The sequence below is a fragment of the Microcebus murinus genome, chromosome 11 (genome assembly GCF_040939455.1).
Source record: "Microcebus murinus isolate Inina chromosome 11, M.murinus_Inina_mat1.0, whole genome shotgun sequence".
Lineage (NCBI taxonomy): Eukaryota > Metazoa > Chordata > Mammalia > Primates > Cheirogaleidae > Microcebus > Microcebus murinus.
The window spans coordinates 61,121,684-61,147,140 of NC_134114.1; the positions used below are offsets into that span (position 1 = coordinate 61,121,684).

Consider the following 25,457-nt stretch of genomic DNA (forward strand, 5'->3'; position numbering starts at 1 on the left):
GACAACTTATGACTTGAGATTAGTGTCTGAAGTGGGGAGGAAATCTTGTGGGGCTGAGCCTTTAACCTGTGGAGACTGCAGTGACTCTGGATAGTGTCAGAATTGAGTTAAACTGTAGAATACCCAGTTAGTTGTCCACTGGAGAATTGGTTGTTGATGGGAAGAAATCCTCACATATTTTTGTGACCAGAGGTGCAGTGCTGTGTGTGGAGTGTGAGAGAAGGAAACACTAGTTTGTTTTTTCTTATCTCAAACAAAAATGTTTCCACTGGTCACAGTAAAAACAAGCCTCCTACTAGGGCTTTTGATTGGGAGCTGGCAATACAAGCATGCCTGAGGCAAACAAAACAGGGATTCATCTGTTCTAGGTCATATGAAAGATAGCTTGAGCCTCCCAGTTTTTTTTTTGTTTTTGTTTTTTTTCCTTTTGAGACAGGGTCTTGCTCTGTTGCCCATGCTGGAATACAGTGGTATCACCATAGCTCACTGCAACCTCAAACTCCTGGGCTCAAGAGATTCTTCTGTTTCAGCCTCCCAAGTAGTGGGGCCTATAGGTATGTACCACTGCACCTGGCTAATTTTTCTATTTTTTATAGAGAAGAGGTCTTGCTCTTACTCAGGCTGGTCTCGAACTCCTGGTCTCAAGTAATCCTCCCATGTTGGCCTTCCGAAATGCTACGATTACAGGCATGAGCCACCATGCTGGGTCTCCAAGCCAGTTCTAAATAGAGCCCCAGTGATTTAGATTGCAAAGATTCCACTTAAGCCTTTGTTCCCTAACCTTGGGTGGTGGCCAGGTACCGGTCCATGGCCTGTTAGGAACTGGGCAGCAGAGCAGGAGTGCCTGGAGGATAAGCAAGCAAAGTTTTATCTGTATTTACAGCCACTCTCCATTACTCCCATCACTGCATAGGCTCCACATTTGGTCAGATCAGCAGCTTCATTAAATTCTCATAGGAGCATGAACCCTATGTAAACTGCACATGTGAGGGATCTAAGTTGTGCACTCTTTATGAGAATATAATGCCTGATGATCAGAGGTGGAGCTGAGGCTGTGATGCTAGCGCTGGGAAGTGGCTGCAAATATAGATGATCATTAGCAGAGCGGTTTGATTGAACAATAAATGTAATGCCCTTGAATCATCCTGAAACCATGTCCTGGCCTAGGCCCACTACCTGGCCTAGGTCCAGAGAAAAATTGTCTTCTATGAGACCAGTCCCTGGTGCCAAAAGAGTTGGGGACCACTGACATTAAGGGTTAGAAATATAAAGACAGGAGCGTGATCACCAAAAGTTGCTAGTTAAAAAGCTTAAAAAGTTACAGGGAATTGGAACTCGCCTGTTCTTTCCCATTATCTTATTAATATAAAGTATTTTATCAAATGTGTCACATTCTGCAGAGGCTTGAGTGGTGGGAAGCATCCTGAATGTGCCTAAGGAGGAGGGGTTTTGAGATGTTCCAGGGTGAAAAACACAACTCAGAAAAACAGAGCATAGCTCATAAGTTCAGTATGATTAATCCTAGTGGCTACAGCACAATCTCTCTTAACCTCCATATTACCAACCACCGAATTAACTGAAAGTCTTCATTGCCACTGGTAAACATACTTGCAGCTTACACACCCTGGCACACTGGGCTAGTCTCTGCTCGGTCCATTCTCTTCTATTCTTGCAGTTGAACTCACCAAGAGTCGGTTGTGTTTGTCCCATAATCTGTTTTTTTTTTTTTTTCAAATTGTGCTTATTATTCTAATTATGTAATTTAATTAAACATAATTGATAACACATGACTATGAAAAGAGTTTTTTTCTTTCCCTGTGAAAACATGAAAAAGCTTTTTGAAAAACCTCAAAAAGGCATAATAACGAGAAGTCCATAATATTAAGAAAAGGATCGATATCTAGGATTTTACACTTGATTAACTTCACCAATATGTTTGTGCAAAAAATATAAGCTAACATATCCATAATGCATTTATAGGTATGTTCATCCAAGAAATATGACATGGAATTTAAATGCTTTTTTCTTAATCAAAGTTTTTATTCACTAACCAAACACTAGTTCTGAAGACCCAGATCAAAGGGCCTCTAAACTATTCTCCACTGTTCTGAACGCTGGTTAGCCTTTGACGTGTGTTCAACTAACTTAACTATCCTCTTTAAAAAAATAGGAAAAGAACACATATGCGTAAACATAATTTCTTTATGATTCCTTGCACCTGGTAAAACTTCCAATTAAAGTGAAACACCCCATTCACTAAACAGCATGCAACAGAAGCAATACACCACCAGGGGTGTAATCTGTTGGTTTTTCCAGGAGTCCTGGATGAGAATAATTGTTTCCTCTGAATTTCCACCTGTTTTCAAGGGCTTCTACTATATTGTACTCATCTTCCCTCTCTTGGTACTTGCTGCTGCTAGTTTGTTCACAGCTTCACATTCAGGAACGAAATGAACAGGGGCTACTTTGTCTTAAAGACTTTAGCTTGTATATTAAGTTTGATGGAATCTTGTATATATGAAGGTAATCTAGAACTCTTGTAAATAAGGTTTTATTGTCTGGGGTGTAGATTTTAGTCCAAATGCTTTGAATTTTGGACTTCTCTTGTCTTTTTCCTGGCTATCTCATACAGCTAGTACAAAAATGAAAGGCATCAATATTTATAAAAAAAAAAGCTCAATAATGTGAACAGATTCAGTAAATGATAAAAGGATAGAAGGAAAGACTAAAGGAAGGAAAGGGGAGGAAAAATCTCTTTCTTCTCTGTACACAATGAAGAAGAGACAGGAGAAGTTGGGAAGAAGCAGGAGGAGTAAAAAGAGAAAATAATGTCAGCACATGAGTAGAAATGCTAACCCCACATTAGAAACAATGAAAATAAGGTCATCTTGTTGATGAATATTTTTCAAAGATGCCAGAGTGCTGCCAAAAAGAGAAAATATATATCCTTGATGCACAAGCTCAGGGGCAGTGGGTGCGCTATGAGTGCCAAACTCAGAATATCTTATTAAAGTAGAAAGATAATATTTTACATGTTTTCAAAGAAACACAGTTTCAAACAATTCTGGATAGAAAAATATTATTTGAAATTTATGAAGAAGAATATAGGATATATCTCATTATTTTAAGATAATAATTCTGCTGAACAGATATTAGCAGCCAGGAAATCTTTTAAAACCTCACAGATTCTATCTTTTATAAGGTTTTATTTCTACATCTCCTAAATAGAGGAGAGGGAAGAGAAAGGCTTTCTATCAGAGGATTGACTTTCTTAGATTCTTGTAGGTGGCTTGTGCTATCAAGCAAAAGCTCTTAAGTTGATGAGAAGTGGGTGATCGTCACCAAATGTGTTCTACCAAAAAAAATAAAGTAAAATAAATGTTGAAAAATTTTAAGGAGTTTATCAATTTAAAAGAAATTAAGAGAGGTATGGAGAGTTATATTACATCTAAGAGCTGACCCAGGAATGAGGGGAGGAAGGTCACTATAGAATCCATATGAATGCACACCTCTGCTTTTAACATCTCACTGAGTGGACTTTAAAGAAAATGTGACTAATTACAATGTGGAGTGCATCAGAAACGAAAAATAAAAATGAAATATCCAATTACTTTAAGTATGATATTAGCTAAAACAGAACTCTCTGATATTCATATCCCTCTCCAGGATGATGAAGGGATAGCAGGAAGATAAGAAGACCTGTGTTCCCTGATTTTTCTTAATCTAGTATATTATTTGAGGCATGCAAATAATAACAATGTCAACAGAAGGGTTTCCAAGTTTTGATATGAGAACACTTTATACCTTTTCATGCATGAAAATATTATTGGTAGTGGTAGCAAGTGTTTTGATATTTTAAATGCTGACTTGGGATCGATTAAACATTGAGACAGAAACAAATATCACATAATAAAAAGTTAAAAGGTACTTCTGGGAAGCAGAAAACAGTGTTTCTCTTCATTTTTAATGCACTTAAGATAAAAGAAGTCTGCAAAGCAAACACATACCCCAGTGCAAAAGTCAGCAAGTTTTCTAGAGTATTAATTTCTAGCATTATGGAATACGAATGAATTAACCAAAAAGGGAAATAAGAGGGCTAAATAGAAAGAGTGGGTGCCTCTGGAGTGCTAATATTACTTGTTAGATATTACCAACTACACAAAAAGTACTTTGTGGTTTTTTTGTCTTTATTTTAATCCCAATAACTATAATCTTACATCTGCATTTCAAAAATCAAATTAAATACATACATTTTGGGAATTAAATCACATTGTCACAATGGAATATATCAGCAAATGTTCTGAAAAATACAAAAATTGCTTATATTTCATTGTTTTTCTTGAGAACTTAAATTTATGATTAAAAATGTGTATAATTAAACAAACTAAACATTACTTGGCTGTTTCTGCTTATTATTAAGTTTTTACTTTAGATCTAAAGGCAGCTGCTAGAAAGTTATTTGCTTTACTAATAAGATTATCTAATTTCAGACATGCTAAGAGTAAGTTTTTAATGTGATGTCCTACCTACAGACATCAGACCTACAAATCAGACCTACACTGGCAATATTTCATAATCTATTAGAATGCTACCTGATACAAAAGATTCAATGCAGTCAAAAATGAAGTCTCCCTAGAAGAGGTAATACCTTTTAATCCTTCCACTTACTTACACATTTCTATAGCAGGGATTAGTTTATAATTTCTATTGTATTTCCATGGGCAGTTATGGGTACCATTCTTAAATATCTATTTTAATAAAATATGAAATATACCCTAAAGTCTTTTAATGTTTTGAATATCATTATGACAAAATCCTAAAATTTGAAGTCAGAGTTTTTCACAACAAACCAACATCTGGGACTGAGTTTACTGAGTTTGGGACTCTCATTATTAGGTGCTAGGGATATCGGGGGTTCTATGAGAATTCTGGAAATATGAGAAGCAAAATCCTGGAATCAGGAGTCCTATACTTACTTTCTTTAGAGTGCAAAGAAGAACATCCTTTTTAGGTACTGATCAGCAAAGGGATGACCACTAGGAGCTAAAATTGTCTGTCTCAACCAAGGAATGTTACAAGAAAGAACAATGGAAATTTTGTTTCTTCCAGCAGAAGTAGATCACTCTAACTAAGAATGGGGTAAGCATTGTAGAGGGGCAGGGCATGCCTCTAATCCTTGCCTGGGTGAGCCAAAGATATAAAATGTAACCAAAATATTTTCATCCTCATAATATCCTGAAATAAAAATAATAATAAAAAAAAGAACAAGGTGTTTGTCTTTTGAAAATCCAGGATTGAAAGGTGGCTGCGCTAGGGTACTTGCTAACATAACCTCAGGCAAGTTTCTTAACCTTTTTTGCAGAATTTCTTCATGTGTACAACGGTGGTAACATACTATCTAACTCATAGGGTTGTCTGGGTATTAATGGCAATGATGCCCCTTAGGTGCTTAACATCTGTAGTCACTGATGGTTTGTTATCATTACCATTCTTTTTCAAAGAAGAGGGAAAGTAAGTTTCTCATTTACAAATATAGAAGGAAGGTGAGTAACAAAAAAACTAAATGGTTTTTAATTCACAAAGATCAGACCCCTTTTGACTCTATTTCTGCAATTATCTTTTACTATTCCAAGTGCCTTTACACACATGACTTGGTATTTCATTTGCTTTTTATGTTAGCCTTAAGAAATAAACTGAAAAATTCTGGTCTTCTCTATGGGTCAAGCAGGGAAGAATGGTGGGGAATTTCAGTCATCTCAGCTTCCATGGAAATAAGGAAAAGAACACACAAAGAGAAAAACCAAACTCAGAACTTCTTACTAAAGTAGAAAGATAATATTTTACATGTTTTCAAAGAAACACAGTTTCAAACAATTCTGGATAGCAAAATATTATTTGAAATTTATGAAGAAGAATATAGGATATATTTCATTATTTTAAAATAATAATTCTGCTGAACAGATATTGGCAGCTAGGAAATCTTTTAAAACCTCACAGATTCTATCTTTTATAAGGTTTTATTTCTATAGCTCCTAAATAGATAGCATACTATAATTTGATCTAAGATTTTCTAGCCTTGAAAAATAAGTTATTGTCAAATGAGAGAATATCATTATTTTATTTTTGTAATTTCTTTAGTGTGACCTTAATTTAAAAAAACAAATTATTTGTAATGATCCAAAGCAACCTCATTCCCATCACTGACTAGATTTAATACAGAAAAATTACATTTATAACTTCAGTTTTACAGTTAATTTTATAAAAAGTGAATAGAACAATTTTACATGTTTATATTTAAAAACTATGAATGCAAAATTCTAAGATTCAAATGATTTTATAAAACGATATAAATTTTATACTAACAAAATACTATAATTATGTTATTAGGACATTCAAAATTACACAAACTAAATTACACTTGATTTCTTTCTTTTTTTTTTTTTTTAGTAAATTGAACTGTGATTTTTCTCCATTCTCAGATCACTTTTCTGTTTTCAAACATTTGGTGGTTTCCCCCTCACCAAATTAAAACACATATATTTTTCACTCTGGCATTCACAAATTCCCACAATGTCACCACGACTCATTTTTCTGGCTCTATCTCTATTATCACATGTGAATTTATGCCTTTAAATAATGACTGAATGTATTAAATCCATTTAATATTTTTTTGCGTGTCTCCAATGTACAAACACTATGATAGATGCATTGGAATATATAAAGATAGAAGATCTCTGCACTTGCCACATGTAATCTATTAATAGAAAGGAAAAGACACACAAACAACAAATTGCGAAACAAAGCAGAATGTTATAAATGATAAATAAAGGGACAAATGCCTTGCCAGGGCCATAAAAAGAAAATATCAATTAATACCAAATAGAGACAGATCACCAAGGCCTAGCAAGTTCAAATGACATATCTGAGGTCACATGGCAGCATTGAATGGCCATTTCAGATCCAGAGGAGAACATAAGAGATAGCCCAGGAGGTAGAGTACCTATGCTTAGGCATCACGAGGATTCTGGCAAGGATGAAGAAAACAGTAATTTCTTCTTTTGCTATCCACCTGAAAGGCCCTTCACACGCCTCCTGTGTCAAACTGAAAACACATCTGTCCTTAAAGTCTCATTTTTAAATAGTGTCCTTTGTACTTAGATTTTACACTTAAGAATTGTTATTTCAGCACAATCATATTTTGCCTTGGATCTAGTGCTAAATATGGTATGTTACGGACTCATATTAGGTACAGTTCGGTAAAGCTCTGAGTGATAGAAAACCCAAACTAACAGTGACTTACATAGAAAGAAGTTGGCTTGTCCCTTGTGTAAATGTGTGCTGAGGCAGAAGGGACTGATACATCAGGGACCCAAGTGTGTGCTGGATGCAGACTGATCTCAGGGTCCAGGATGGCAGCCTCTGAGCTCCTGGCAGGATGGACGCAGGGATGAAGACAGAGAAGAGGATGTGTGGGTGCTCTCCTTTAAGGAAGGTTTTCAGAGACTATCCTGTGACACTTTTGATTATATGCCTTCAGCTATTTGTGAGTCCCGTGGCCACAGTTATAAAAATGGGAAGTTGGGAAATACGCTTAACTAATTTTTACTGTGGAAACAGGTGAAAAGGATGTGGGAAGATAGTTAAAAATCTGGCTACAACTCTCAATAAATATTTGTTGGATTCGTGGGAACATACATTTATTAATTGCTGGTTATATGGCCAGTATTTGACTACATATCCATTGTATAGCCCTTGCAACAATCCAGTCTATTTTCGATGACACTTTATATACACAGAAGCTACACCTTAGAGTAGTTAAGTAATTTTGGTTAAGGTGACAGTGAACGGCTGTCTGAATGCAGAACCACTGATTTTGAATATCATAAATACGTATGGAGCAAATCAAAATGCTTTAAGTCTTGATGCCAAAAGAATCATGATGATTATTTATTAAAGGCTTAATCATTGGAACTGGTCAGAATACAAAATGAATCAATGAACAGTATTCCTGCCCTCATGCAACTTACTCAATAAAATAATCTCCCATACAGTTTTTAATTACAAGCTGTGACAAGCGCTATGCAAGAAAAGAACAAGAAGCTGTAAGAACATATATCAGGAAAGCTGAATCTAGTCTGGGGGGAGGGAAAGGGTTCCCTGAGGAAGTGGCATCAAGACCAGAACTGGGACATGGGAAATGCTCCATGAACATGCTGAATGAATAAATTCATTACTTTGAAGTTGGGGGTCACTTGGAAGATGTTTTTTCTAAGCCTGGAACAAAAGAAAAGGGCATCCTTCACATAGTCCCATATGGCTGGAACTTAGTAAATTCTTCACTTTTCCCAGAGCATAACTATTCATTGAATTAAATCAGAAAGTATTTTTCTCTCTCAAATGTCCACAGAATGAAATAGAAAGTTTTAATATAAGATAATTTGAAACATTTTATCTATTTAAATAAGTTCTACATGGGCATAGAAAAACTTACATGTTGCACAAACAGCTCTCTACAAATAGTAGCTGCTCAAGAACTAAATTTTAGTTCTACTGCAGATTAGAAACTAAGAATTCACAAAAAATATTAGATAATGTGCCCATCTTCCAAAGTTTATCTACATCTTCCCAAATGTAGGTTAATGCTTCTGAGAAAAGAAAAGTTGAGATCTAATGGCAATTTTATTAAAATGCCTTTTCTTTATTTTTGTTCTGCGAGGTAATCACATTTCTGTTTAAGAGCTTCTTGAAAGCTGCCATTATGTAAAAACACTGGCTTAGGTTGAGCTTCTGCTAGAAAAACTAAGATAAAAAAATTCACATTTACTTCTAAAACTCAGTACTTTATCTCTTAACAGCACTAATGTTAGTAATAAACTAAGTAGACATGAGTTGAACATAGTTTTTTAAATCTGAGAAATGAAAATATAGCTCAAGTATTATGAACTCAGAAAAAACTGTTTCAAAGCAATTGAAACATTAAATATAAAATAGAAGCAAGAAATTTGAGAGCCTATTTGTGAGGAAAAAAGGGAGACCTTTATTATTTTTCAAGACCCAAAATCACAACAAAATAAAGTAATCTATAGTAAATATACCAATGTTAGGATGAAATAGCTACTACTTTTATTAAATACGTCAATTCTGGGGAAAATAGCAAAAGCAGCATTAACAATGTGAAAAACAAATACATGGATAATATGTAACTAACATATGATGCAAAATGAAATGTTCTGAAAAATCCACTAAAGGAGAATGACTACACTTATTCAGAACCTCAGAGTTCAGTTCATCTGTTTTGGAGGGTTTTGCACAATGGTGCTCCCAAGAAAACTATTATCTTCCATCAAACTGTTTTGACAGAAATGGAAATAGGGAAAAATCAAACCTTATTTTGGACTTCTCACTTGTTTCCTCAAATATCTCTTTCAGCTCTAAGTAGACACCACCCAACTTCCCACTCTGTTAGTGTGTCCATGGGACTCACAAACGGCCAATGGCATATAAACAGAAATGTCACATGGGAGTGGTGTCACATGACAGTGATGTCAACTTAATCTGCTTCCTCTCTCTCTATAGAGCAGCAAACTCACTTTTCCAATTTCATTCTGGACACCCTTATCAGGATTTTCTCTGAGTTTATCAAAAAGAAGACCGATTTCTTTTCCTGATTTCTGTATTTCCACCATCGTGCTTAAGCTCAAAACCCTGGAATTCTGTTTAACTTTTTTGTATTGCTTGCCCCCCCCCTTTTTTGTATTGCTTGCTTCACCCCCTACCCTAACACATGATTCAATCACTTGTCCATGTTGCACCCTCGAGTTCTCTTACCATTTTTTCTTTTCTTTTTATTTCAACAGCTGCCAATCTAATCTGAGCCCTTCTTACATCTTCCTCTCTGGGCAGTAAGCTGTAAAAGCCTCCTAGCTGGTGTCCCTGGTCCAAGGCTACCCTCTCCTTAAAGCACAATTCAACATTTACTTAATGAAATTTTACTGAATGCCTCATCAGCGATAGGCATCGTGTTGGGTACTGATAATACGGATCACTGTGACGTGTCACCTTCCTAAACTCTAGTTCTCACAGTGTTGACACCCTGCTGAAAACTCTTCCATAATTCTTGAGTGCCACCTGAGTCTAACATTGACATATTTTCACATTTTTGTGTTTCCATATCTTTCCAAACTTTTTTCCTATTATCCCTAGAGATATCCAACTTCTCAGTATAATAAGACCTATCCCTGATGTAAATTGAGTTTTCTCCATCTCCATTGTGACTTTTTTTTTTTTAATTTGAGACAGTCTCACTCTGTTGTCCTGGCTAGAGTGCCATGGCATCAGCCTATCTCACAGCAACCTCAAACTCCTGGGCTCAAGCAATCCTTCTGCCTTAGCCTCCCGACTACAGGCATGCGCCACCATGCCCGGCTAATTTTTTCTATATATATATATATATATATATATATATATATAGTTGGTCAATTAATTTCTATTTATAGTAGAGATGCGGTCTCGTTCTTGTTCAGATTGGTTTTGCACTCCTGACCTTGAGCCATCCTCCCATCTCAGCCTCCCAGAGTGCTAGGACTACAGGCATGAGCCACCGCGCCCGGCCTCCATTGCAACTTTGCTTATTCTATTCCCTTTGCCTGGAATAATTTCCTTAATGCCATACTCAAAGATGCTGAATATGCCAAATCACCTTTAATAATTAAAATGTTTTTCAATGTTTTCATTATATTCTGGTTCCACAGAAAATAAGTACTTCTTTTCCATGCCACTAGCATGGAATGGAAAGACTCAGCTGAAAATTTAACAATAAAACATTTAAAGACTGGTCTTATGGGGATGTAGATGTTTTTACAACCCTTTTACTATTTAATTATGACTTAATTATTGAAGGCCTCAAGTTACAGGCAAAAATCCTTTAGGAACAATTAAGCATTGCCATTTCTAGTTCATGGATGAATGTGGATTCCACCTAAGGGTGACACTAATATAAGCAAGTTAGCAATAAAATATCACCAAGGCACCATAAGTAGTTAAGTCTTGGGTTTGTAATGTCTCGATGTCATCTATTACTTTAAAATGTTTTACACTGATGTCTCATTTTGAAGAGCAATATACTGTTCTCCAACATCTTGATTTATTGAGTTAAGTTGCTTCTAATAATGAAAGGGACACATCCAAGGTGAAGTATCTTGCTCTCAGGGATAGACTGTGAGCTCCATCAAGGGTAGTGATTACTACTTTTTATTTGGGATCACCAATATCAAAATTCACCTAGGCGTACCCTGGCTTCCAATGGTAACCTACTAATTCAGAAACTCTAAGGATGGAAATCATTTTTAAAAAAGCTTTTCAGTTAATTTTTATGTAGTTCAAATTTGAGAAACATTGTTCTAGACTAGAAATGAACTGCTTGTTTATGCAGAAATATAAATTTCATAGGATAGAATAGTTTCTTTATAAAGCCTTAAGAAAATTCAAGATCCCCCCCAACTACCAGTGCCCACCCACTACCAGAGCCCACACACTCCCCAAAAAATGTAAAAAAGGAACTACCAAGAGTTGTCAAAGAAAGGATAGTGCAGAGCTTACAAATTCTTCTCACACAAGCTGCTTGGGTTTGAATCCTAACTTTGCAACTTACTAGTTAATAAACTGAGAACATTTACTTATCTCCCTGTGCTAGATTTCACCATCTGAATAATGTGGATAGGAACAACAGCAGTTAGATGGAATTACTGTCTATACATGTAAAGCAGTTGAAATACCACATTGTGCTAAATGCTAGCTGTTAGATCTAAGGGCTAATACACAAAACTATGGTCAATGAAACTGGTTTCTAGGTTAAGTATAGGTGAATATATAACTTTTTCTACAATTATGTCTAACTACACTCAGTCACTTTTAAACAACAACAAACTCCCACAAATAGAAATGGTTTCAAATTAATTGCTGCCTCAAGAAAATAAAACTTTCAGAATCAGGCCAAGTGGCTGGGTGTTTGGTCACATTTTCAACACAAGAAGGTTTTCAGTGAGGCATTAAGGCAGAACAAATTTATTCAGTGTCTACTGTGAAAATAAGAGATTCCTTCAGTCCTATCCAAATAGTAATCCCACTAGTTCCCAGAAGATAAACATGAAGAGACAATCAAACCTTTAGCTCAGACTCTCACTTTTCCCTGCTTCTCTGAATTTCTCACCTCTAGGGGCTTTAGGACAGGCTGCCAGTAAACCTCTGCTCTTGCAAGGAGGCACTGATGCAGTTCTATTAGAACTAATTGTTACATGAGAGGCACGAAGTGACTCTAATTCATAAGCTACATTTCCCACAGGCAGGTCTTATAAGCAGTTTTAATACCTTTGGTTGAAGCTGAATTCAGATTCACAGGGGAATACTGAAGAGTGCAATTAGCAACATAAAATAAAAGTTACAGTAAGAAACTCTGAAAAATGACAGGTACTCAGAGTGCTAACTCCTTTAGTCCTAAGTGCCAGGAATTGGGATATATAGTCTAGGGGCTGCCTAGCTGGTCACATGAAAAGATATAAAGAGGGAACCACAATAAATTTGCCATGAATGCGATCAAGGTAGATTTAAAACCAGGGGTTCTCAATTTTGAAATTTTTTAATGATAATAGCAAGTTGCTATTTTCAATCAATTCAGATTTTCTCCATTTCACTCAACCAGCATATAAATGAACAAACAAACAAAAAGTCACTCTGGTAATATTCACGAGACAAATGAAAACCAATTGAACTGCAAGGCATTTAAAATCTCAAACTCTAGAAATACATCGGTTAAGTTAGAAAAGTTTTCCTCATGGCCAAAATGCACAGCAAGTATAATGAAACAGTCTTCTACAAGGGTTTTTAATTGACTTATATACTAAGAGTTTGCTAAACTCTTACTGGTAGATGATAATGTCTGTGTTAAAAGTAATTCCTTGTAAGTCTTTATATTCTGTATTTTATGAATAACAGTAATAAGGGATAGTTTGTTTGTTTGTAAGGGTAAAAATTTCAAATTTCATGAGCTAGAAAGATACTAGTATTTTAAAAGCTTTTTGAAAATTTCATGTCTTCATTTTTTATTTCAGAATATTGTGGGGATAGAAACATTTTGGTTACATGAATTGCTTTTGCACAGATTGAGTCAAAGTTATAAGTGTGTCCATCCTACAGAGAGTGGGTATTGTAACTATTAGGTGTGAATTCACTCATCCCCTTCTCCCCTCTCCCATCTGCTTGATTTCCATTAAATTTTACTACCATATGTATACATGAGTGGTGATTATTAGTTCTAATTTAGCAGTGAGTTCATGTGGTTTTTGTTTTTCCATTCTTTTGATGCTTCACTTAAAAAGATGGTGTCCAGTTCCATCCAGGTTGTTACAAAAGGCATTAGTTCACCATTTATTTTTGGCTGAGTAATATTCCATGGTATACATATAACACATTTTATTAATCCACTCATGTATGGATGGAAACATTTGGGGGTTGTTTCCACATCTTTGTGATTGTGAATTGTGTTGCTATAAACGTTTGAGTGCAAGTGTCTTTTTAATAAAATCCTTTTTTTTTTTTCCTTTGAGTAAATACCCCATAGTGGGATTGCTGGATCAAATGGTAGCTCTACTTTTAGTTCCTTGAGGTATAGCCATACTACTTTTTATAGAGGTTGTACTAGTTTGCAGTCCCACCAACAGTGTATGAGTGTTCCTTTCTCTCCGTATCCACATTAGCATCTGTTGTTTTGGAACGTTTTGATAAAAACCATTCTCACTGGAGTTAGGTGATGTCTCATTGTGGTTTTGATTTGCATTTCCCTGATGATTAGAGGTGTTAGGATTTTTTCATATGTTTATTGGTCATTGGTTGATCTTCTTTTGAAAGGCTTTGGTTCATGTCTTTTGCCCATTTTTTTTTTTTTTTAGTGGAGTTATCTGATGTTATTTTGCTGATTCACTTGAGTTCTTTCTAGATTCCTAGTTATTAGCCCTTTATCAAATGTGTAGCATGCAAATATTTTCTCTCATTCTGTAGGTTATCTATTTGGTACTGGTTGTCTCCTTGGCTGTGCAGTGATGCCTCCTGATTTGTTCTTTTTGTGTAAGGTTGCTTTGGCTATTCGGGGTCTTTTCTGGCTCCATACAAAGGGTAAGAATTATTTTTTATACATCTGAAAAAAACTGACATTGGTACTTCAATGGGGATTGTATTGAATATACAGATCACTTTGGGTAACATAGACATTTTAACAATGTTGATTCTGCCGATCCATGAGGATGATATGTTTTTCATTTGTTTACATTCTCTGCAATTTCGTTCCTCAGTGTTTTGTAGTTCTCCCTGAAGAGGTCTTTCACCTCCATGGTTAAATGTATTCCTAGGTATTTTATTTTCTTTATTGCTATTGTGAATGGTATTGAGTCTTTGATTTGATTCTCAGCTTGACTGTTGTTTATGAATGCTATTGATTTGCATACATTGATTTTGTATCCCAAGACTTTGCTGAATTTATTTATCAATCCCAGAGTCTCTTCACAGAGTCTTTGAGGTTTTCTAGATATAAGATCACATCATCAGCAAAGAGCGATAGTTTGATCTATTCTTTCTCTGTTTTCATACCTTTGTTTTTCTTCTCTTGCCTGATTGCTCCCACTAGGACTTCTGGCATTATGTTGAAAAGCAGTGGTGACAATGGGCAACCTTGTCTGGTTCCAGTTCTAAGTAGGAATATTTTCAATTTTTCCCTGATCAGTATGATTTTGGCTGTGGATTTGTTTGATATCACTTTTATAATATTGAGGTATGTTCCATCTATGCCTATTTTCTTAAGAGTTCTTATCATAAAAGTATGCTGAATTTTGTTGATTGCTTTTTCTGTGTCTCTTCAGAGAAGCATAAGGTCTTTATTTTTTCAGTTCTATTTCTTCCTGATTGAGCCTAGGGTGTTGTGTTTATTTTTTTTAAAAATAAATTAATCTTAGAGGGACAATATATGTTTATATTAAATATTAACAATAGTACTAAGGTTTGCAAACTCTTGTGATGTGATTATGATAAATTTACAAAAATGTGCAAGAAGCTAAGTCAAACATTATTTTTTAACATTTTGTGAAAAAATATACATGGGATAGGAAGTAAAAATTTTGATGTCTTTAACTAGCAGACATCCTGGCTACCATCTTACAAATGTTACCCATGCCCAAATAATGTTTCTTATCAGAGTGGTTTGCAGTGATTATAGAGCAAAGTATGGCCCACTAGGATCTACAGGAAGTATGGTTCCTCTGCTCTCCAGATGGATGAGACATTTTCCATATACAGATAAATGTACCAATGTGGCACCAATGGGATCGTGCTTAAATGGCACAATTAAATGTTAGTATATAATAGCTAAACATAGAGATGAACTGAGTTGTCTGAAAATTCTTAGTTTTAAACTGTGCAGAATAAGTACCATGTGAATATAAACACTATTTCTTTGCCGGCTTTTTTGTTCAACATTCTATATTCTTCTCTTAGCCAGTAATTGGCATCTATACAACATAGTTTCTATTCAAAGTGCTATGTAAATAGACTTACTCTAGGTGTAATTCCTACTCTCAAGTTGCTTACAGTACAGGAGGAGAGGGAATGGCAAACAATAACTATAGAGATATTTTAGCTGCTATGATTGAAATATATAGTTGGCAGAGTGGGAAAAAATGAATGTAGTCACTTCTATCTTTGGCAATGAATGGCAGGGCTTTCAGGATTTACTTTATAGAGAAAGGAATGTTGGACCTGAATCTAAAAAAGATTGGTAGATGGATCAATAGATGAACCATGCAGTGTATGTGCCAAAGCACAGCAGCAGAATAAGGCACATGAATTTGAGGAATAGCAAGAAATCCAGGTCAGTGAAGCACTGGGGCTGAAAATCAGGGAGGAAGCAGCTTGGAAGAAAAAGACATGCAGCTTCTTTTAAATTGAGAACAACTGCTATATGGTTAATCAGGTATTACATAGCTCATAGAATCTAAAGTTACACTCTAAAATGCATCTTTTAAAGCTAATAAGCAAGCAATATGCATTATATTAGTATAAATGTGGTAAATGACCAAATAATTTGAGACTAAATATATTATTTTTGAGTATGGAAGCACTGAGTTATTTTTACTTAATGCAAAGTGACTTTTTAAATTTAAAAAGTAATGTTTGTTTTTAAAACACACAATTATGTATGAAAAACTCACTCCTAATAAACTTAAATAAAAATTGTAATTTCCCATCTGGGATCACAGTTGAATAAAAAGATCATCAGAAAAAGCAATACATTAATGCCCTGATATAATTAACATTAGAAAGGTATTTAGTATGGGTGGGAATATATCTGGGAATGTAGTATTTTTTTTTTAAGAAAAAAATCAGCAGGCTAAAACATTTTCCACTTGAATGGGGAATTACTAAAGATGGATTAGATTCTATGTGATTCAGATTCTGTAACTAAAAAATTACCTGAAAAAGAAAATCTACTTCTTAAATTCTGATCTTATAAAAATGATTTTTGCATCTGAAGGAGTTCCAGGTGTCTCTGAGTGCCAAAAAAAAAAAAAAAAAAGAAAGAAAAATCCACTTATATTACATACAGACTTTTGAAATGAAATAGATGATTAAGTCTGTCTTTTTGTAGCATTCTTAATTGTACTGTTAACCAAGTTTTAAAAAATAATCCATGTGTGGAATTTGTACTCTGGGTATTGGTAACCTGATGTGTATGTACTCCTTTAGTTCTCCTCTGGGCCCATGCATTCTACATTAACTATTATTAAATATTTTTAAATGCATAAGTCCGATGGTTTTTCCTTGGAACATTTTAAATTTTATAACAAAGAAGAATCTAATGGCCATTCAAGCACTTCAGCTGTTTCATGGCTAAGAAATAAGGCTTACCGGTGAATTGCTGCCAAAGCTGCATGTGCTTCTAAGGAGACAACCTAGCTTGGTTCTGCCTCCCTCTACTTCAAAGAATTTTCTTGGATCACTTATTTCCCACTATCCTTCCTCGTTTTTCTTTGCTGTTCTTTCCTCTCCCTTCACCCCACACAGTCATCACTACTTGCAGTTCCAACAACAAAGTGCCCAGATCATCAAGCAAAAGTGTTTATTTTATTTTACTCATTTTTTTTTTTTTTACTATAACTCAAGCATTACAAACTCAAAGTTTATAAAGCAAATGAGACTTGTTTTTACAGTGTATTCTGAGGATGACCCGCAGCAGGTCTGTGGAGCAATTCGGAAGTTTCTGTTTTTACCAAGTGCCCCATACGTCCTATGCACAGTAGAGTTTGAGAAGTAACTATCTTTCCTCTCACAAAATCTGTGGCATACAGAAAAGGAACATATTAAGGTTATAGTCATATTTTTTAAAAGGTGACGAATTATTTAAAAGAAAGAGTTCAAAACCTAATTTTCTCAGTGATAAAGTGCTGAAACTGAAACAACTACTAGTAAATTAACGTTCAAAAGAAAATTATGGCATTACCTTAATATATTACTATACCATACCCATCAAGTATGTTAGCATCTGATAAGATAGCTACATAATACATTGTGTAATGGGAATTTCTCTCCATTCATTCTATGAATACTATGCTAATATAGTTCTAGTTTAATAAAAGTCCTAGTAAAAATAGACTGGTTTGGTAAAATATAATATCCTGCTTCAAATGGAATAGTTAGCAGACTCTGTAAGACCAAGCCACCAATATGTTATTATTATGTTTACCCTATCTAGTTTCCTATTTTCTAGATTCAGAGCATCCTGAAGGCAAATCTATCTTTTTTCTAGTGCCTATTAGAATATGGTGTGCAGAGTACAAATTCTTTCAGTAAATGTTGAGTGGATGAATAAATTAATGGCTTGAAATACAATACACATTCCAGAAAGAAAACATATACATGAACCACAATTAACCCAAAAATTAAAAAGAAAGTACTATACATGAAGTAAAAGAAAAATACAAAGGAATAGAGAATAGATATCTTTAAAATAAGTAAGAAATAATCATTCTGGCTGATCTCACTTAATAAAGCATGTAGAAATTTTAAATAATCTTTTAATATTTTATATGTAATAATCCAAGACATACTTCCATAATTGTGCAAAGTTGCTATTTTTAACACATTAGTCAGAAAGAAGATGCTGATGGGCTAATGTTTAATGTGGTGGCTAATTAATATTGAAAAAAATCTAGATGAAGATATAAAGGTCAGATAAACTTGCAAAAGGGAGAAAAATGTTCTTGTCTAACTGCATTTACTTTACTATCCCTTTAAATCCAGAACCAATTATAAGCATTGTGGTTCTATCAATAATTTCCTACTGAGTATATAAATTTAAATGGTAATTTCAATTTTTATTTTATCAGGACAAGGAAGATAATAAAATTGAATACAAATTAGTGCATATGGGTCATACACTTGAAAGATTAGAATATTTTGCTAATTATCAGTGAATTTAAGCAAAGTACTCAAATGTTTCATTTGAAGGACTGAATATAAATAAAAGAATTAAGTGACAAGGGAAATTAATGATGAATGCTCAAATACACAAAATTGGATACATCATTAGACCTCCCAGATTCTCATAGATATGATTTTCTTTTAAGAAACTGACAAAGTTTTTGAAATAGAAAAATAACTTAGAAAATAAGATACTATTAAATAATGCAATAACAAAATATATACTTTGAACACAATCACTAAGTATTTATTGAATAACAATGGAGAGTTTTGATTCAGTTTTTCTCTCATTATGTGGGAAATTTCTTCCTCCATTATATATCCGTTTATATTTACTTCAACTATATTTCTATAAGAGTTCATGATAATCTTCAACAAAAAGCAAAATTATCAACATCATTATCCCCCTTCCCTTAAAAGTAAAACAAGTTTTTAATTATTCTGCTTAAGATGATAAACAAAGTCATATTTAATCTAAATTTCTGTCAGAGTAGACCGTTGTCTTGTTCCATTAAGCTCATACTTATAGTCACTGGGACAAAGAGAATTTAAAGTTTGTGCAATCCTTTGAAAAGTAGAATGATGTTAAGTAGGCAAAAATGGGGCAAGCAAAGTGAGAAATCTGGACATGAAACATTAATAAGGTGTTTCTCAGAGTAAACATTGCAAAAGTATGCTATTTCTGGTTCGCTGAAATACACAATCATTGAAGCTCACAAACATAATTTGCCAAACAGAAACCCTGATGTTAACTATGACATCATCTCTCAATTGTTATGCAATTTCTGCTACAAATATTAATTTCTGAAGTTTTATGACCACAGTCTTACAAATGCTGAAATGAATAGTCAACTATAGTGATTAAAAATGTCTCTGGAATGATTATTAGTAAGTAGAATACAAGCATTTTCTGTTATTCTGTGTCTATTTTAAATTTTAATTGGATATTCATCAGTCAGTGATCAAAGCTATATAGATGTGCCATTTCCAAAACCTGGAATTCTTTCTACAAATGTAGCTATAGATTGAAAAATCCAAATGTAATTTAAAAAGTAATTGTGGCAAATGCATGCAAATATAAATTCATAAAACAAAACAAGAACTTCAGGTAACCATATAGAGCTGTATAGATAAAATAAATATATGTATATGATATATAAAAATTCCTAAGAAACCAGAACAAAGAAGTATCTGAAGGAGATTTTCGCCCCATTCTGAATGTATGGAAGTCTTGTGACTTGGCCATAAATCAATTTTTCTTTATATTAAATGCCTATAAACCAGCTCAAAATATGTAGTAAACAGAACAGATCAGTCACCTAAACTAATCAAAATTCTCTAATAGTGCCTCACTCCAATAGAATAAGGCTAATGCCTTTCAGTAAGAATCCTTAGGCACAGCAAACTCACACATCTTTACAGCAACTTTTCCTCAAGTCATGACTTTTTACATGATATTCCCCAGACCCCCATCTGGCTCCTTTGGTCATGGTGTTCCTTGGGTGTCTAGTCTCTCCTGAAAGTTGTCTTCCCAGACCTCACTCAAATCCTGTCTTCCCCATCTGGCTTTCTCAAAATAATTAATTACTTCTTCCTCTGACCCTATAGTATACTGGATTTTTCTTCCCTTTAGCACAAATCAATGACTTGTTAGATAGTTATTAATGTGCTTTCCCCAACAGGGGATAATCTTTCACAGAAATCAGTTTGATCATCTTTTCTGTTCTCCTAATACCTACTTTAATGTTTCACTTTATCTAAATGCTCAAAAAGCATTGGAATGGATAGAATATAAGCTACTATCCAGGCCATCTTTGGGAAATCACTTAGTTTCCCAGTATGTTGTTGTTTTCTCCTGTTTTAAAAGAATAGATGGCTGATGACAACAAATGCCACAATGAATGGGAATGAATACTCTCAGCTATTGAAAGAAGGTGCATTTGAAGTACTGCTATCATAATCCATTGTCTATTTTATACTTGCATATGTGGAATCACTTCTTAGGCAAGAAATAGATGTAATTTTTATATTCTTGAAGTATCCTAAATTGCTGCTAAATGTTAACACTGTGCTAATGACACATAGCATATGAGAAAGCTTCCTCCTTGGATAGGTAAAATAGTGGTATTTATGCCCCAAGAATTTTAACATTTTTAATCCCTTTAACACATTTTCCAATAGAATATGTATGCTTTCAATATTTTCAGAGCTTGTGGCTAATTAGAGCTCTTAACTAAACCACCCTTTCCTCTGACCATGAGGAAGAGTCACATTGAGTTCTCACTTGTTGCTTTCCTAAATTACTCTGATCATATTTGGCAGTAACCTTGTCCCACCTCATCTCTTACCTGAATCCAAGGCCATCTGTCATTTTCTGCAGCTGTCCATGCATTTATAAGACCCTTCTTATTAAGACGTGCATAGTAGGGATACCATTTCTGGAGTCCAAAAAGAGCTCGGTGAGTAGAGGAAGCTGTTATTTGCTGATTTGATATGATTCCACCTTCAATTCCCAATGGACCTGAACATTCTGGGAACAAATAAGGAAAAAACATGTGAATGTGTTAGAAATAATATATATGCAAAATGTGGCTGTAAGATTTGATGGGAGATATTTTTTAAATGATTTGAATTTGTGCCACCATGTCTTTTACATCTCATTCAGTTTACAGTTCCCTTACTGACTGCTACATTAAGGAAATAATTCTTGCTCCTTACGACAGTCTCTTCTTCCTTTGCTTTGAGAGTGGCTACTGAACAGACACTTCCCTTCTGCATTATGATTCTGTTATGTACCATTAATGTTTGGTTGTTGATCATGTCAACAAAAGCATAATGTACTTAAAAGGCCTCATATTTAGTATACCACATAAATCCTAAGCCCTCAACAAATAGCTGTCAATTCATTATTTCTTGACTAGCACTTACTTGAGTTTAGTGTCAAAATCATTTTTGCACTAATTTAGCATTTCTCACTAATATAAACTATTTACCTTAAATTTTTATACCCATTCTCAATTATGTTTCCACAAAAAGGGCAATGCATAAGTCTGTTAACATTTAAAAAAATTTACTATAATAACATAACCTCTGATATGTTATAAATGATAAAAAATATATGAACAAATTATTATTTTTTTAAATTTTTTTATTTTAGCATATTATGGGAGTACAAGTGTAAATGTTACTTATATTGCCCATGCTCCCCTGCCCCCTCAAGTAAGAACTTCAAGCATGAACAAATTATTTTTATAGAGAGTAAGTAAACTCTCTGACAACATTATATGGGATATAATGTGTACAACTCAGTAAGTCAAGATGTTAAAATATTTATCTTCCTAATATTTTTAGTTCAAAATTTATAATTCTAGATATTGAGATTCTGCACTTACATTTTACCTTTATTTTTCTTTAAATTTGTAACTTGGAAACTTAAGAAAATTTCCTAATAAAACTTAAAATACTAAGATTAAAGCATAATATATTTGAACAATATAATCTCAGATACCAAGTATGTTTAGTGTTTTAAATTAGAAGTGGAGGTAAATTCATCTAAAAATTATACCTATATATTTATATATAAAATTATGTATATTTGAATTACTTAATTACTTCAAAAATTTCACCAGAAAGTACATTCATTTTGAATACAATTTGAAAAATTCAGAATAAGCATGATTATGATATAATGAAAAATATCTGATTTTCATAATTTCATTAACATTTCACACATTACACTCAACCTTTTGCCATGTTATATTTGTATGATAAATATGATAATTCTATGATAAAATACACTACAATAATTTACCAGAATTCCTGAAAATAAGAAAGGAGTACATTGCCATTATTAAATGTCAGTATGTATAAGCCAACTTGATTGGTGATTGCCACCAAGCACATTTAAGATTTTAATTACTACAGAAGTCCAACATTGTCAGAAATTAAACATTTACACTCACATTGATTTTGAAAATATGAAAAGAAGCATTTGGCAGCTGGATTATAATGTTTTTAAAAGTTAGGAAGATATTTCTCATTTGGTAAACAATTTTTTTCATTGCTATAAACATGCTTCTTTTTAAATTCCATGCTCTGATTGTAAATAGCTCTGATGGCTTTAAAACCTTTAAACATTTTTTATAAAGAGGTTGAAAATATCCTATGCAATAAGAACAAAATTGGAGGCATCAATTTACCAGACTTCAAACAATACTACAAGGCTACAATAATTAAAGTAGCTTGGACTGGCACAAGAACAGGGACATTGACCAGTGGAAAAGAACTGAGAACCCAGACATAAAACCATCCTTGTACAGCCATCTAATCTTTGATGAAGCAGATAAAAACATATGCTGGGGAAAAGAATCCTTATTTGATAAACAGTGCTGGGAAAACTGAATAGCCACATGTAGAAGACTGAAACAGGATACACACCTTTCACCTCTTACAAAAATCAACTCATGATGGGTAACAGACTTAAACCTAAGATGTGAAACTATTAAAATTCTAAAAAGAAATGTTGGAAAAACTCTTATAGACATTGACCTTGGTAAAGAATTTATGATGAAGACCCCAAAGGCAATCATAGCATCAACAAAAATAAATAAATGGGGCCTGATCAAATTAAAAATCTTCTGCACAGCCTAAGAAACTGTCACAAGAGCAAACAGACAACCTACAGAATGGGAGAAAATTTTTGCATGCTACACATCTGATAAAGGACTGATAACTAGAATCTATTTAGAGCTCAGGAAAATTGGCAAGAAAAAATCAAACAACCTTATCAAAAAGTGGGCAAAGGACATGAACAGAAACTTTTCCAAAGAAGACAGAATAATGGCCAACAAACATATGCAAAAATGCTCAACATCTCTAATCATCAGGGAAATGCAAATCAAAATCACAATGAGATATCACTTATCTCCAGTAAGAATGGCCTTTATCAAAACATCCCAAATCAATAAATGGTGGCATGGATGTGGAGAGATAGGGACACTCACACACTGCTGGTGGGACTGCAAACCTCTATGGACAGTACTATAAAGATACCTCAAAAAATTAAAAGTAGAACTACCATTTGATCCAGCAATCCCAATACTGGGTATCTACCCAAAGGAAAAAAGACATTCTATAAAAGAGACACCTGCACTTAAATGTTTATAGCAGCACAATTCACAATTGCTAAGATGTGTAAACAACCCAAGTGCCCATCAATCCATGAGTGCATTAATAAAATGTGGTATATGTAAACCATGGAGTACTACTATTCAGATATAAGAAACAATGGTGATACAGGACCTCTTGTATTTTCCTGGATACAGCTGGAACCTATTCTACTAAGTGAAGTATTCCAAGAATGGAAAAATAAGCACTGCATGTATTCACCATCAAATTGGTTTCATCGATCAACACCTAAGTGCACATATAGGAATAACATTTATCGGGCGTCAGGCAGATGGGATTGGGGAGAAGAGGATGGGTATATACATATATAATGAGTGCGATGAACACTATCTGTGGGATGGACACACTTGAAGCTCTGACATGGGGGTGGGGGGACAAGGGCAATATATGTAACCTAAACATTTGTACCCCCATAATATGCTGAAATTTAAAAAAGTTGAAAATATGTGGATAAGTAATCATCTTAATCAGGACTATGTTAGTAAAGATGACATTGATATGGTAAAAAATTTCATCTTTGCCATTGATAATTAAAAAATTATTCACTTGATATGTTAAACATAGATAAGAAGATCTTTTTTGAACATGTAATTAGTACTATTTAACACTTTATAAAGGTATATGATATCACTTTGAAGTCATTAAATTAAAAAGACATCCATTTGTAGAACTGTAATATTAGGAGCTGCAGATAATAATCTGATTTTTACATTCCATAAAACATAACACTGAAAACTCAAATATTGATTCTTTAGATTCTTGTTTTGCTTTCCATTTTAAACTTAGAGATCTTTACAGACTTCATAAAAGTACCTAGGAACTTTCATGATGACACTCTGATTTTAAAAACTGCAGGAGCCTAAGCTTTTTAAAACTATTACCATTAAAGGAGTCTCAAGGATTTTGTCCTTGATATGCACAATGTTTTGAAGAAAAAAGGCAGCAGGCAGGGAGGTCATTTATTGCAGACCATTACTGCGTAAGCCAGTAAGTAGACTAGCAAAGGTAGAGAGAGCCAGCATGGATTAATTAAACTGTGTAATAACCTTAAAAAGTACTCTATGCTGTTTAGTTACATGCTTCTAAGGCTTTTATGCTGACTTGGACATCTTCACAGAATTTGTAACCATTTTAAAAGACAGAGTAGATCTCAAACCACACATCTATAATTTTACTTCATCAATATGATGAAGTAAACCTACCAACCTCCTTTATATGTTGTTTAGCTAACATATAAATAGACATATTGACTATGATATTGCATCATGATATAATCAAATACCAAAAAGTGATTTTGAAAATATACTCGCATAGGTTTACTTTGCCATAAGGCTCCCGATCATTGGCATGCCCTCATTAGTAATTTGAATTCATTAATTAAAATAACATAATTTAAAAAAATACATGTTGACATGTTATATTTATATAGGGCTTCAGTGTTCAAATTATTTTCACATGAGCTATCTCATTGTGGTGATGTCAAATTTACAAGTATTTCTTTTTCCAGTTCTCAATTCTACACTGTTGCTTTTTTCAATACAAACTTTTGCAACATTCACATACATACTCTACCACTTGTGTGCAGTTGGAAAATCCCACCAGAGAAAACATGACTGTGGCAGGGGTCCCTGAAGGAAGCATTATCAGTGTACTCGCTGGGGTTAGTGATGCTCCATTCTCCTCTTTTTTTAAATTGGGGTTATAATGATACCTAATCCATCAGTTGTGAAAGAACATGAGGTCACAAATGC

General features: G+C 34.0%; 1 protein-coding gene across 2 annotated transcripts in view; it reads right to left on the reverse strand.

Annotated features, from left to right (window-relative positions):
* Positions 1 to 25,457, reverse strand: part of EDIL3 (EGF like and discoidin domains 3) — a 422,082-nt gene that overhangs the window by 111,465 nt on the left and 285,160 nt on the right. For both annotated transcript variants that reach the window (XM_012784391.2, XM_012784390.2), the window contains one exon: positions 20,868 to 21,049. In XM_012784391.2, the coding sequence (XP_012639845.1) occupies positions 20,868 to 21,049 (182 nt within the window). The remainder of the gene's footprint in view (positions 1 to 20,867; positions 21,050 to 25,457) is intronic.